General features: G+C 35.3%; 1 protein-coding gene across 1 annotated transcript in view; it reads right to left on the bottom strand.

The window, feature by feature from the left end:
* The window catches only part of Mcr (macroglobulin complement-related), a 548,186-nt gene that overhangs the window by 13,042 nt on the left and 518,355 nt on the right, over positions 1 to 16,789 (bottom strand). The window contains exons 20-25 of the mRNA XM_083138784.1: positions 13,552 to 13,734; positions 11,435 to 11,671; positions 9,533 to 9,717; positions 7,404 to 7,506; positions 5,935 to 6,126; positions 465 to 651 (exon numbers count right to left, since the gene is read on the bottom strand). Coding sequence (XP_082994910.1) covers positions 465 to 651; positions 5,935 to 6,126; positions 7,404 to 7,506; positions 9,533 to 9,717; positions 11,435 to 11,671; positions 13,552 to 13,734 — 1,087 coding nt within the window. The remainder of the gene's footprint in view (positions 1 to 464; positions 652 to 5,934; positions 6,127 to 7,403; positions 7,507 to 9,532; positions 9,718 to 11,434; positions 11,672 to 13,551; positions 13,735 to 16,789) is intronic.

Raw genomic sequence — 16,789 nt, 5'->3', positions numbered from 1 at the left:
GCACCATCGGGGAAGCCCTCACATGAATTTCATTATTTACAAGAACCACAACACAGAAACAAAATGACATAATTCTGGAAGCAAATTACTTGCTTATTTTACATTATTTTTGTACAACTTGAAGTTAGTCACAGTGATGAGAATTAATGATCATTATATCACATTGTGAAAGGAAAAAGCATGTGCCCATGCCTAAGCTGAGACATGAACCAAGAACTTTCAATGACTCAAAAATGTTATTTGGCAACGATGACATAAGTTATAGTAATATTTGACTAATGCAATTATGAGCAATTTTATTGCTAAAATCAAATGCTTAATACATCCCATGTTTACTGAACACTTATAGAATTTTTTTTTCATGTTTCACTGTACAAATTTTCATTTTGTAATGTCAGATTTTATATATTTTTTTTATGTTTTGCATGCGATTCCTTTAGAAAAAAAATGAATTAAAATTTTACCTTCATGTCGAGCGTGATTTGTGAGAATGTTAAATGCAGTTTCAGCGGTGGCTGCTCTGCTCAGCATCAAAGCATATGCTACGATTGCAACTTCATATGGTTCACCATGTACTTCCAGAAGTTTCAGATTTCGCTCCAACCACTGGATAGCCTTGGCTTGTGCTAAAGCTACTCTTGAACCAAGGCCCTGAAAATAATTTTACATCAAAAATACAAGTTTTATAAATAATATAAATGAATTATAAACATAACAACATACTAAGTGATAAGCAGGGAACGGATTTATATGTGGTAAATTTTCACCAAAATATGGAGTTAAAATTGTAGACATTTACCTTTTTAATAATATAAGACACTACAAGAACTACATAAAATACAGTCTCGGCAATGTAACTATTACCGTGACTGTCCTTAAGAGAAACCAGAAGCGAATCCTGTAATAAAGTCGTTTTCACGTTCAGAAGACACAACGGCGCTTATGGAGAAACCGCACAGTGTTGCCAATACAGCGCTAGCTCATGTCGCCGGGAAATGATGACCTTCCTTCACAATGAAGGTGTTACGTATTTTGTATATATAATGATAATTATATGTAAATATTAATATTATACTGTGAACGTTACAGTTACCCTTTTTACTATGATCCATTGCGATCACTACACACGCGAGAGTAATGCACGAATATCACACTTCAGAAATCACTTAAAAAAGTAAAAATCACTGAGTGCTCACACAACTGAAAACACTTTTTCGAGAGAGGAAAAAAGTCTAAACAGACCAAAGCAGATCTCTCACTCAAGTAAGGGGAACCTGGCACATGGGTTAGATTCAAGCTGCAACCCAAACAAACAAATGAGTTATGGCCCACGTGAACTGATAAGACGTGAATGACTCAAGCAAGGCATGTCATATTTCTATCTTGAAGCCCCATATTTTGTCTCGTCTTGGAAAGCCTTTCAAAGGTTAATATGGTGTCTATGAATTTATGTGTACGTTGGAAACTGAAAGGTGATCTTCATTTCAGTATTAATGTCGACAGTAATGTAAACAAAAACAACGTGTATTTGCGACAGCACTAATGTTGCTCACAACAGCAGCATTGGAAATAATTGTCAATTATTAAATTTAAGTAATTTCAATTCTATTATAACAAACTGCATGAAGTTAATATTTTTACTGAATGGAAATAAAATAACAACTGGAAAACTTGGTGGTGATTAGCCGGAATGCTGCGGTGAGTCGGCTCAAGATGGCCAGACAACGTCTCCTTACTTCGCGCGCAGTTCGGGTTAAAAAGAAACTCCAAATGCATGGAAGTAATATTTCTGGGAACCTTTGAGTGGTTATAAAAAATAATTTCATTATTTTCTCCACAACTTTGTCGCTGGAAGTTTTTACTTGGAATTACAGAACAAAAAATGGCCAGCGACGACATTTTCTACTGCTCGAATATAAAAAATCTCCACATACTTTATTTGAATATTTTTTAATGCAAATATGCTTTAAAGTATTGATAAATTCTGAGTACCACCGTCACCTATAACAATTAAAAAACAGTGTCAATTTTTTTAATAATGAATGCTTCAATTTTACGGCATGTTTCAACGTTAGGAATGAAAACAATGTTAAAATTGTGTTTTCACAGAAAATTTGCGTTTTTAATTTATCTAAAATTATGTAAGCAAGTTACCAGTTTTTTGTGTTCACCATCGTATTCTCTACAAAATTTCCTGCAAAACTGCAGGTACCGATTTTACTTAAGCTAAATTTGTAAATCCAGAAATTTCACAACAGCGCGCTCGTATTTCCCATAAGAAAAGCATTGCCCATAAGAGACCATTGTGTCTTCTGAACGTGAAAACGACTCTAGTAGCGAAGGTGGGGTTAGCAATTGGCTGCTCGACTTGGGACGCTCTTCCAACATTATCAAAATAGCATTTGGTGCAACTAGTCCTCATTCTCTATTGTTGACAACAATTTTAAATAAACAGGAATTTCAAGTGTTTTACAATAGCAAAAGCAAGCAGTTGGGAGGTTAAAAAAAAGTTTGAATGACAGAAAACTTGAATTAACACAATTGGAGGGTACAAAAAACACACTTTTGTTTGTTTAATGTCGCTTCAGACTTTGTCAGTTATTCGCAAGAAAGAAATTCACCTATCTATTTCGGTCACCCTGAGATATGTAGTTATTGCGCAAATATGGAGTATATGCTAAGAAATGTTCTGAAATATGGAAATAATATGTAAAAACTAAAATATGTAAAATACGAGCCAAAACCTAATATATATACAATTATGGAAAATAAATTTTTCGAGTCGACATACTATGATGCTCAAAGATAATACAAAATATAACGGATTTCAGTTTCATACATAAATATGTATTTACATATAAATTCGTTCGCTGGTGATAACTTAAATCTTGTGCCAACATATCTAATACTTATTTCTTTCAGTATAAAAGTTGTGACCAGGGTAACTTGAAAAGAATTAACATATGAATGAGTTTAAAGTTTCTAAATTTTCTTTAATGTAATATATAATAAAGTTGCATTTTATTATAGTTTTTTTTAATGTGCTTTTAGTTAATTCATTCTAATGAGTTCACATTTCACCAGGTGGCGAAATCGATCGTGAATAAAAACTACTTGGACAAAATGAAACTTGAAGTATGAATTATCTATCTCCGCGTAACTGCCAAATGGATATCTTTAGATACAATGTGCTTTTAATGTTAAGATTTCACGACAAAATTCTAATTCTAGGTTGTTTGGGAAAAAGCAATCAAGTCAAAAAATGCATAGTTTTTTGTGTTTATTCTTATATTAGTAAACATTAGAGACATAATATACATGTTGTATTATCACTGTTTACAATCTTCACACATGACCAATATAAACTTCTAGAGATAATATTTTCTGTACAGTACCCCCCCCCCTCCAAGATTACATAATATGTGACTTACGTAAATTCGCAGTTACGTAATAAATCTCGAAAATTACAACTACTACAGCATTCATAATTGGGAAAAGAGAGATGCGGTAGTATATAAATATGGAGAAATTAGTACTCACTTTTATCCACGAAGCTGTTTTTTTCACGGATAAAAGTGAGTACTAGTTTCTCCGTATTTACTGCAGCATATTAACATGTTTTCATGCAATGGGAAGGTACAGAAATTCAAGCTGGGGTATAGGTTTTTAAAACCAATATATATAAACCATTGTGCCTTCGCCGATGACATACTAATATTGGGAGATTCCAAAAGAAATTTACAAAAGAACGTGAGAATTTGGGAAAAAGAGTTAAAAAAGAGGGGCATGAAGATAAATGATAAAAAGACTCAGACCATGATGATGGCACAACAGCCAAATATACATCAGATTGCTTTGAATAATGGAACGACATTAGAACAGACTACAGATTTTAAATACCTCGGGGTTATAGTGCAGCAAGATGGTAGAATAGATGGTGAAATTATAGCTCGATCCCAAGCCTCAGGGAGACTCTTTAATGCGCTAAAGAGAAATTTCCTAAATAATCCATTAGTGACCAAAAATACGAAAATCTGTGTGTATAAAGTGATATATTTACCTACATTACTTTATGGTAGTGAAACCTGGACATTGACAAATAAACATAGGAGTAAAATACAGGCTTCAGAAATGAGATTTCTCCGCAAAATAGAAGGGAAAACAATAAGAGACAAAATTAGGAATCAGACCATTAGAGCTAGCCTGGGCGTATTACCAGTGCTTGAGAGAATCGAACAGAACCAGTTACGATGGTTTGGGCACATACAAAGAATGGAAGACTCCAGAATAGCTAAACAAGCCTTGAATACAAAGATGCAAGGAGCAAGACCACGCAGGAAACCCAGAAGAACATGGGAAGAAGATGTGAAGGCAGCTGTAGAGGCTAGAGGAGGAGAGTGGAGGAGAGCAAAGGAGTTGGCCCGAGACAGAATCCGATGGAAGACCCTCTGGGAAACCTCAACACCGCAAGGTAGAAGAGGATCGACTAAGTAAGTAAGTATATTAACATGTTTGCGGCTTTTGGGTCTTTGACATCCATTGCAGCATGCAACGACATACTCCAGCTCACACCCCTACCACACCGAAAAAACCATCCCATTTTCCCCATCTCTGAGAGGAGAATGCCTCAACTCATCCCCCTCATCACGCCAAAACTAGAACCTAGGCCTGCACCAAGCCCTAACCAACCGTGGCTACCCCTCCACCCACATCAACAAACAAATCACAAGAGCCACCTCCCACAACCACACCAAACCACCCTAAACCAACCTTCCAGATCTGATCACCGAATACCACCCCCACCTTATGAAAAGCAAACATACCCTCCACTCCCTCCTTTCCATCCTGCACAGTGATCCTGATACCAGGGACATCTTTTGGTATAAACCTAGGGTCTTCTTCAGTCACCCCCCCCCAACCTCAATAACATATTGGTCCAAAACACTCCCATCCCTTCCACACCACTCCCCCCCCAACTTACAGGTGCAAGACCTGCCACATACTCATCACCTCCCCCACCCTCCAGATCCTGACAGCAGCTGGTGAATTCACCCTTCACCCAAAGGACACATGCCACTCCGTCAACCTCATATACACCCTCATCTGTCAAATCTGCAGTTACTTCTACCTAAGTGAAACCTCTACCCCCCAGACTCAACCTAGCCACCCAATAAGCATTTCTCCATTCCCTCCCGAAGCGCAATCCACCCTGCAGTCAACACTGGTGAAAGGATCTGCTTGTTTAGCCGTGTTCTATCACTTTTCTCTGGCAACATTAACATTGTATGGATGCTAGTGTCAATATTCTGTGCCTCTACGCTTTTGTTTACTTCATGCTTTCTACCTAATGTGACAATGAGGCTCAACCTCGAAATATAAGACTTTTCTTCAATTTTTACACACACACACACACACACACACACACACACACACACACACACACACACACACACACACACACACACACACACACACACACACACACACACACACACACACACACACACACACACACACACACACACACACACACACACACACACACACACACACACACACACACACACACACACACACACACACACACACACACACACACACACACACACACACACACACACACACACACACACACACACACACACACACACACACACACACACACACACACACACACACACACACACACACACACACACACACACACACACAAAATAATAAATATTGCAGTTTCTTACAAAGTTACACTTAAGAAATTTATAAATTCGACTTACGTAAAATCCAAGTTACGTAAAGAGTTACGGAACGCATGACTTACGTAACTTGGGGGGGGGGGTTTACTGTAATTGATTCAGTGTGACAAAAGCAACAGCAAATCACATTTTGTGATTGATGTGCTTTTTCCTGAACACCCTAGAATTATCAGACACTTACCCCTGCCAAATCCTTCACTGTTTCCAAAGTAATGAGAACATGTGCTGTGAGAGAGATGTTGCGATAACGTATGTGGTCATTTGGCCACATCAACGAAGAATTCATCTTTCTATCAGCTAACCATGTTATTTCATAGAATGCTCCATCTTCAGTTTGATGATCCAAAACCCATGAAACAGATTTTGCAATAACCTGAAACCATGTTTAGACATTAGAAATTTCAGTATTAGAACTAATTTTAAGGAAGTACACTACCTGCACACCATATCTTTGATAAAACCATGACAATCTAAGCAGATTGCAGCTTCTCATAAACACATGCCAAATACTACACATTCATTGTTAATGAAATAATTTGAACAATGGACAACTCTCCCTCTGCAAAATCCATTACAAGCAGACTAAAATTGGTACATACTTAGATGTGAAAAATACTTGTTTCATTTATCGAAGTATAGAATTGATTGTAAACATGGATGTCTGCAGGATTTTTTCCAGGGAGGGGCAAGCAAGGTCTCTTTTTCTATGAAGGAGGGGGGGTGCAAACAAGGCACATTTTCCCCCATAATAGTGTTGTCCCCCTCAAAAAAAACATTGCTTCAATTAGATTGATTGAGTTGGTGTTTTAAGTCCACTTTATGCACAGTAAGGCTAATTGGGACTGGACCTACAGTTTAAAGTGGGATATGAGCCACTATGTGCCTCCACCAGGTATTGAACCCGCGACCCTTGATTATAAGGTGACGATGCTACCACTGCGCCATCGAGCAGGCCCTGCTTCAATTAGAATTTATCACGTTCATGCAATAATTAACATATATTATTGTGGCTGAAATGAAATTATGTGTGTGAAATATATAATTTTTGGTTGACTTTCATTTTTCAGGGGACGTCCATCATTGTAAACACATAGCAAAAGATTTAAGATTTTGTAGTGATGCAATGAAGAAGGAAATGTACTCATTCTGCTGTAAAAATTCTCTTTATGTATTATAAATATCTTTAGATACTTTATGCTTGTACAGGAACAGTTTTTACCTATTAACAAGAAAGTATACACTTATTCGATTTGAAATCATTTCAAGCAAAGAGCTTCAACACCATACATATTTGTTAGGTCTTTCCCTATGATACAACAGTACACTATTAAATTTGCCATAAACTATATCACCACGTCCTTTATGATCATGATTTTGAAAGTGAGAAATTGAATATTGGAACCAGTTTAAAAATCAGAATTTTACTGATTCTGATACCCTACAACTCAGCAACCAAAGCATGTGTACCAATCCACAGATACATTCCGCAACATGTATTATGCTCAAATATTTTTGATCATCAATGAAGGCAGTGCTGAAAGTGCATTACTTATGAATGCATGGTGCAAATTTCCTCCTTTATCCTTTTGTTTTGCTTCACGCAAACATTCATACTTATAAATTAATATACGAATTCAATAAATGTACTACCTGTGGATCAATGTATATAAAGTTTTCCCATTCATAAAAACTTGCTTCTTGCAAAATCCTAGCACAATATGCAGTTAACCATACGCTAGATGCAGACTGATTCCTGAAACAAGCAACAGAAGTTTATAAGTTTCTTTCTTTTAAAATAAAACATCCATAATAGCTAAACAGCATGAAACGAGAAAACTGATTATTATTATTATTATTATTATTATTAGAAACAACAACAACTTAAATTCAATACCAACTACAGAATTAGAGACAAACTTTATTGTACCAAGATTAATTTTGTAACTATCTACCTAAAGGGTGTCTTAAAAATATGGGACATTTTGAAATGGAAAATAAAAGAAGAAGATGAACTTCGAAGAAAGTGAATTCATGGAGATGAATAGTACAGGGTATGCAATTAATTGTAAACGTTATTCATTCACAAGATGGCCTTCATGTTTTGAAGATGATGTCAGGAAGATGGCTACCGTTTGTGCGTACACATTCCTGAAGCTGTCAGGGAACATCGTGCATTGCTCGATGTAACATGTCCACAGGAATCTGGTTGACTTCCTCATGGATTCGTGTCTTCAGTTCTACAATTGTTGCCGGTCGATGTTCATACACCTTTGTCGCTGAAATTCTCGACGTACAGCACTGACACAGTCGTTATTCTTATAATATGCACGCTGTGCACCACTCCACTGCTCCATGATAACTGAATGGCATGGCACCTACTTCATGTTTTGTACGTAACGTGGTGCTACATTGCCAAGTTAAGATTTCAAAAAATCCCATATTTTTGAGACGCCCTTTATATTACAAACGAGATAAAATCAAAACTTATCTTGGTATGTCTTTTGAATTTTCAGACCGACCGGGACGGGCATATAGAATGAGTCATGCAAGGGTTCAAACATCCTTAAAATAATTTAAAGGGATTCAAAAGTATATACAAAAAAACTTTTCACATGATCAGTACATCAAGTTGTTATACTTATTAATCCTTTTGAACTACTGTAACCCTATTTTTAACTTTTCCACGAAATTCTTTACTCCAATTCCTGAAGAGGAGGTCAGTCTGAAAATTCGTAAGATATGACAAGGTACGTGTTGTGATTTTATCTTGTTTCAATATGCTGATGACATGTATGAAATCAACTTTTATTTTATCTATCTATAGACACAATCAACCTATCCTTGTTTGAAACTAAAAATTGACCTAAATTTCTCTTTATACTGTTTCCTGCACACATTCAGGCTATCTTTAAGATATCTGTTACTAACACATTAAAGAGCCAATGAAAATTTTTTGTTTGACCAAGGTTTAAATGAAACTCACTCATTGCCGGTGATCTAACAAACTGAGTCATTAAATGCAAAGTAAAACATGAAAAAGAAAAGATATTTCAGAGAAAAAATTACCAAACAACTTTTAATTCTTAAAAATTAAATTTGAAAAAAAGTTATATTCCAAGAAAGATTTCCTCATTTCACTTTCAATTTTTGAATTAGAAAACTGATTATTTTTGTTACTTTTAAGTAAAAAATGCAAATAAGAATATACTGTATTTTCTTCTGCTACAGCTGACCTTTGTATGTAGGATAGTGGTTAGTATTAGTGCTTGAAGTGGACAGTGTTACCTAGGGTGATGCTTTGCAAACGTTTTACAGGTGTTACCACCCCCCTGCATCCCCCCTTGCTTTCAGCACTCAATAGTATAATATGCTATAAAGGTTGAATCCAGAAAATGCATGTAAAATAACCATTATATCCAACTATAATTTCCAAATAGATTTCATTATAGATTACTGATTTTTATAGTTTTTAAAAGCTGTAAAGAACTTTTAATTTGTGTATATTTTGCTTTATAAAGCTCGAATACATGTGTACAAAAATATCAATGCTCTTCTTAAAAGTTCACAGAACCACTGTTGGATATTACAAAATAATACAGCACACGTTATTAAAGTGTTTTTTTTTATTATCGTAGACAGGAGAGGGGGAGGGGAGAGACAGAGAGCTTGAAAAAGTTCTGAGGAACTGGAGAAATGCCACCACAATAATGAAAAAAATACTTTAATAGTGATATTTACTGTATTATTTCATAACACAAAAATAAAAAATAAAAGCATACCAGTCACTTCGGAAGAAACTGAAAGATCCATCACTCATCATAAATGACATCTGTTGTTGATATGCAATGTTCATGTGATAAAAGGATTGTTTTTCAAGCGATCTGTTCCGTTGGTTAATTAATCTCATGTACATCGTGGTGTAAAGATTTGCAGCAAAACTAAACATATTTTGTTCGGCACAATCCTGAAATTAAAGCAATAAATTAATGATGTTCCAGAGTATTAATTTATTAATATTGAGCAACATAAAAGCAGCAAGTTAGTGATTACAAAGCACAACATTCACATAATGAATCATAAAATTTGAGTATGACAAAAGCAGTATGCTCTCTCTATACCCAAGTATATGCACAATTGTATAATTTATGAGTATAACTAACTACTGGTTCATGAAAGCATTATCAACTTGGCAGAAAAGTTTATGATAAACAACAATTAAATTTTGAAAAACTGTGCTGAATTTTGACTAAAATATATACCTAGAGCCACATATTTACGGTGAACAAAAGATTAAGAAGTTGGTACAAAAACAGCATATTTTGGGATCAAAAATGGTATATAAAATGGCATTTTGGTGTTAAAATGGTGAACAGAAACCTAAATTTGAATAAAACACTGTACTTATTACACACAAGTAACACTTCACTTCTAATAGCACATTTATATAGTTATCAGAGTATAAGTTTATTCCTGTGTAAGGGAATCTATTTTTGCTTCTCAACTGTTCACAGCAGAATGAATTAATTTTCCGTGGTTTGCATAACTTGCAGGATAATTCAGACCACAGAAGTTGTCGGGTCTGTAAATAAAACCTAAATTTCATGTTCAAGAGTTTATTTCGCATTTTGCAGTTTATTTCGTGACAAAATATGAATAATTAACACTACAATGTATTATTTCAGATTTTCATCAAAAACAAAATATGCATGCCCCTACATATACTATATAACATACGAGGGTCGTTCAAGGAAAAAGTTTCCTTTTTCTTTTTTTGGAGAAAGTACGAGCCCGATGAATGAAATGAAACTATTACTGTGTTCTTTCGTCTTTCCTCGACATTTACACACAATGCAATGTTCGTGCGGGCTACCGCGCATGCACGGACGTGATTAGCATGAGTCATGCAGTGAAAAACTTGAAGTAGCGAGTCATGGCAGAACATGCTTTGGCGGTGTGGAGTATTGTTCACAGAGTTTTTGAAGAAAGAGGAAACAGTCAATGCTGCACATTATTGCCAAACACTGGAGAAAGTGAAAAAAGCAATTCGCCGCAAACGTCCTGGACTCCTTTCTGCTGGTGTCATTCTTTCGGATGACAATGCTCGTCCCCATTCGGCAGGACTAACACAGGATAAACTTCGAGAAATGAAATGGGAAAGGTTACCACACATCTCCTACAGCCCTGACTTGGCCTCGAGTGACTCACTTGTTTCCTGCAGCAGGTCAACGTTTTCACACTGATTTGGAGGTTCAGACAGCCGTGAAAAGTGTTCTTCGTTCCCTGGACCTCGAATTTTTTGCAGATGGCTTTCAAAAATTTGTGCAACGATGGGACAAATGCTTGTGCCGCCTTGGAAATTATGGTTGAAAAGTGAGAAAGGACTACTTGGTGCAACTTGATTTTTGTCTGTAACTTAAGAAATACATTTTTTTGCAACATAGGAAAACTTTTTCCTTGAATGACCATCGTATAAACAAACAAAGCATATAATTTCGAGGGAGAGGATGCATATTTCTAAAATCAATTATCATTATTAGAAAAATATTGGAAACTTCATAAAAAAGCATGAAAAAAATTAGTTTTCGGTAATTGGTGAATTTATTATATTTTTTTTTTAATGAGAAAATACATTTTTAAACAAAGAAAATTCTTTATTGTTGGATAGTAGTCAAACAACTTACCATGGGCAGATTCAACAGGGATGTTGCATTTACTGGCATTGTTGGGAAAATTGGTCCAACAACATCACCCACTACAGTGAGCCTAGCCCTGTTCGATCCATACACGTAGTAACGAATTTCTTCATAGGGAATTATGGGTGTTTCTGTCACATTCACATGGAGATGTTGGAAAACATAGGCTCTGTTGCTCAGATCCAGTAACACTGACTCATGCCTGTACTGGGGAAGGCCATCAGACTGTAAAAGAAAAAAAAACATTGTTTTTTCAATATAAGACCCAAACATGATAACAAAAACTACTTATTTAATATTTTCCATAAGACCAGCTCTAACTAATTAACTCTCTAGCCTTCTTAAAGCCCGAAGGTTTATGGCTGCAGCAACACAAGCCTTCCATCTGTCCCTATCCTGAGCAAGATCAATCCACTCTTTTCCATCCCTACCGATTTCCTTTAGGTCCATCTCAACTTTATCCTCCATCTTTGTCTTAACCTTCATTCAGGTCTCTTACCATCAGGTTTTCCAACAAGAATCCTGTAAACTCTTCTTTTCTCTCCCATTTCTGCCACATGGCCTCCCCACCTAAGTCTTCTTGATTTAATTATTCTCATAATATCTGGACATGAATACAAATTATGTAGTTCTAAATTATGTAACCTTCTCCACTCGCCTGTCTCCTCATCAATTTTAGGTCAAAATATTTTTCTAAGGATTTTATTTTCAAATGCTCTTAATTTATGTTTCTCTTTTAGTGTAAGGAACCAAACTCCATAAGACCAACTCTCTCTTTTAAATTTATTTGAAGATAGTGTTTGATTATAATATTTCAATTATCATGATCATGGAAGCTGGTCAAATGGTAGCAACTTTTTCAAAGTTAAATTGAAGTTGATGCACACATCTGTAACCATGTAATTACACTGTTTAAGTAGGGATAGGGCAGATTAATCTGCTCTCTATCTGCATCAGGCAATATGGATATACTGATGTATCGATAAAATTGCTGATAATTTTACTGATCGGACATTTTGATTAATAGCCTGCAACTTAGTGCAAATTTCTGCCATTTTGTTATTAATTTTATGAATATAAATGTATAATTCATTAACTATGGTTTTGTAAACTAAATGTCTAAATACACAGTTTATTTTTTCCAAGGCAAAATCCCTTGTAGTCACCTGATTACATGAATTAATTAAGAAGGGTAATGAACCATTCAGGTTCCTTAATGAAAATTTGGAATGGCAGAATATCTGCAATATGATATCATTAAATTTTATATCTGTACCATGCCTACTTTCTATGCCCTTTAAAAACTAAAGAAATTTTCAAACCTTTTTGTATTTAATTACAACTATATTGATAATTTGAGAAACACACTGCAACACTGCATAAATGTATGTTGAAATAGTATGTCTAAGAAAGTGTTGCAACCCTGATAAAAGCATTCTTGAGCAGTGGCAGATCCAGAAGACACACTTGGGAGGGGTATATTTGTTCCAAGTACCTCATCCAAGTGGGAATCTATTCTGCTCTAATTTTCATTGTTTTCATATGCCAAGCTTTAAAGATTGGTGTAACTTCAAAATTGTTGGTGTTTATCTTCATAATGTGTAACTTGAAGCAAAAACAGAATTTTATTGTCGAAGTTGTTGTTGTTGGGAAGGATATGAGCCTCCCTGTGGATCCATCTATACTTTAGGATGCAAATAAAACGTAAAATACACAACTGGAGTTGTTTACTAGGCGATAAGCATTCTGTATATTTTTAATGAGGGTGTGAAAAAAAGGGATTGAATTTCTTGGTACTTTAGTTATTATATAGACTACCTCATTTCAGACCATCTGTTTTCTGAGGTTAGGTTAGGTTATTGAATGCCTTTTTTTATCTTTACCTAACCTAACCTCAGAAAACAGATGGTCTGAAATGAGGTTGTATAATACTAAAGTACCAATTTCTTAACTATGTAATAAACACAATTGAAAATCATTCTCGTCGATTAATGGTCCAGTAATCAAATATTTTCCTGCCGGAAAGTATGCATGCAGCGTTGAGAATAAAAGAAGAACACCATGAATAATCCTTCACCACATTCATGCTTGGTTGACGCACTAACCTCAACATGAAGCTTCTTTGTAACTTGATCCTTTCCATTGAGGGCTGTTGCTTGAATTGTGACGTAAATGTCCCCAAGTCTGGTTGGAACAATGGGGATGTATACAACTGATACGTCTTGGGCTGGAATCCATACAAAATGCTGATGTTCTCCAAAAGATGTTTCAGGATTGTATGATCTCACCTATGAAGCAAGGGAAAGGATAACAATGTTCAGAATTTTTCTTATCAGATAAAAACTGTTCATTGAACATAAACAACAACAAGAAACTAGGACAAACAAATTCTTTGCAGCGATACCACAGCATTCGAACGTGAACATGATAATTGTTTAACATTTTGGAGCCCAAGGCCATTTTCACATGTAACCCCTTGATGCCCAAGCCGATTTTGAGCAAAATGCAGAGTTTCAATTAAATGAGTGTAGATCAGAGGCTCATTGCCCTAGAGATGAGTGATATACCGTTGTACGCAGAATGAACCAGAGATTCAGACTATATAAAATTTATGCAAATTCGACGTATATGTGGTGGGGGGAGGGGAGAATACTTAAAATTCCAAAATTTCGGGAAAAAATGGGGATTCCCCCCTCTCCCCCAAAAAGTACATGACAGTGTTGACATGCACATGGAAATTATCGCTGACATGTAAGGAACACAAAAATATTTGCATTATTATCGTATGACCAATGTAACGCGAGTTGTACCCCCAAAAGGAATGGTCAGCATGCCACTGATTCAAGCTTCAAAATGCAGCGGTACCTTGAAATGACTGTAGCTCAGAGGACAATTGCCCTAGAGAGATGAATGATATACCATTGTATGCGGAATGAATCACAGATTCAGACGATATAAAATGTATGCACATGGAGGAAAGAAGGGGGAATCACCCCAATTTTTTTTTTTTTAAAGTACCCCCAAAAGGAATGGTTAGCACGCCACTGATTCAAGCTTCAAAATGCAGCGGTACCTTGAAATGACTGTAGCTCAGAGGCTAATTGCTCTAGAGAGATGAATGATATCAGGGGTGAGGGAAACTCATTGCTTTAGAACAACAAAGCTGGCCTTTCTTTGTCGGCAAAATTTTTCCCTTGAAAAAAGTTGCAAAAAAGAAGTCTCCTTTTTCCCGCCATTTTCATGAAAAGAAAAAAACGTGCAACAATCATTTCTGTTAAATACATGTGTTAACAACAATATGAAAAAAGAAAATCGAAATTCTAGCCAAAAATAGCGAAGTTATAATGTAAAAACTACGACCTTGACAGAGCATCTCGATCGAGATGATCTGGCTCCTAAAGGTTAAGAATGTAGATATTGTTCGAATGTATTATCTATGAACTAGGGCTGAGCGGATATCACTCTGAACTATTACCACCTACCATCAATACTGATGTCAATATTTTAAAATTGTAACAATACAAAGTTGCTCAGAATTTATGAATTTTAATTTGTAAGTTTTTCATTGGAACTTTACCATAGCACTCCACCAGAGTTTTGTTTTAAAATATTCATAATTCCACATGAGACAATCCATTAATCACAAAAATTCCATTTTTTCCCCCTGGCAAGTGTAAATATTAAAAAAAATATGCACTTTGCATAATTTCCAGGATATGTAGATTGTGAAAGTATTACCTGGTATTTTTTTTAAGATTCGGCAAGAATTCTGGACTCCAGAAAAGAATTGGCCAGTATCGCTATTAACTTCCAATACTTTCCGATACGAATACCACTGGTATTTTCCAATGCTGATACACTGGTATTAGCATTGGCTCAGTTCTACTGTGAATAATGCATACAAATTTGGGTACCAAACTGTTAACAAAATCAAAATGACTTATTGAGAAAACCGCTTCAATATTCGCCGCCAGGAAAACTTCAAAAATTATTTCAAAATTACTTAATTTATAAAGCAAAGTACGAAAATTCACAAACAATTTTTAATTGCTTTCTTCTTGTCTTTTAAATCTTGTTTAATAATGCCTTTTGATGTCCAAAAATACAGATTTTATCAGTTAATCTTGAAGATAAATTGATAACGATTGATATGCAGTTCAAATATCCAACAGTGATGTGAATTCAGTAGCACCTAACATTTTTGAGAGTTGGGATATAGTCCGGGAATTACAGAAATGCAAATTTCCACTGATCCTCCGTGAAAGTGTGTGTCAAAAGTGAGTTTTGTAAGTAATGGTAACTACTGTATATTCTGATTATCTTGCATGAATTTGTCAATCTGCAAATGAACATAAAATTATGACAAGTTGAAGTGGCATAACTGTAGAATATAAAATTTTATCGCAAAAATTAATTGCTAAAATGTTTAAATACAAATATGAGGTTCACATAGTGGTATCAGCTCTGCCCAGATTAGAAAAAATCAAGTTTCTTGTGGCAGTTTCATGAAAGAACACTAAAAAAAACAAACACACAAACACTATGTAATCGAATCATTTACATTCAGACATGCCCTGCTGGAAGTTTTTACTGTTTACAGTAGACAGAATCTACTGTTATCAATTGTACCTTACTGTGTTCTTAGAAATCTGCTGAAACGCAATGGTCTCAGCAGTCCTACTGTGCACGTGTAGTGTGTCTGGCTTAACATGTTGGCTGTAAATATAACTTTTCATTCCTCTTTATTAACAATTTATATTTATATCAGTTTGAAAATCTGAACACATTAGATGTTCACATTTTATCTAAATATATCTGTTTGGTGGTTACGCAGAGATAGGTAATTTACTCTGATAAGCTTACTTTTCATTTTTTCACGTAAATTTTTCTCGCGATCAATTTACGCCTAACGAAGCAAGCAGACGGGTGGCGAAATCGATCGAGAGAAAAAATTGTGTGGAAAAATGAAAAGTAAGCTTATCAGAGTAAATTACATTAGATGTTTCAAAACACCTATTGATCTACTGAAAACAGTAGACAGAATTTTCAGCAGAGATGAAGTGTGACAAACACACAACCAAGTCTAGCTTGGACTATGAGAAAATATACAGCTGATGAACATAGAATTTTTTTATATACGAGATGAAAATTATATCAATATTGATGTAAACCTTGATTACTTTCTTACAATGAATTGTGGTGTTGTTTCTAACTCCAAGGCAGCAAAATGAATAAGGTTTCGAAGACCTGGATCTGGAAGATGACATGTGCAATTCAAGAAAATGTAAAATTTGAGAACCAAAAATCAAGGTTTCACTGTGTATCTCTTTGGCAAACTTTTAA

This window comes from Lepisma saccharinum, chromosome 17 (genome assembly GCF_977018435.1).
Source record: "Lepisma saccharinum chromosome 17, izLepSacc3.1, whole genome shotgun sequence".
Lineage (NCBI taxonomy): Eukaryota > Metazoa > Arthropoda > Insecta > Zygentoma > Lepismatidae > Lepisma > Lepisma saccharinum.
Note: the sequence above shows the minus strand (reverse complement) of the source record. Positions and strands in the feature narration are given on the sequence as shown.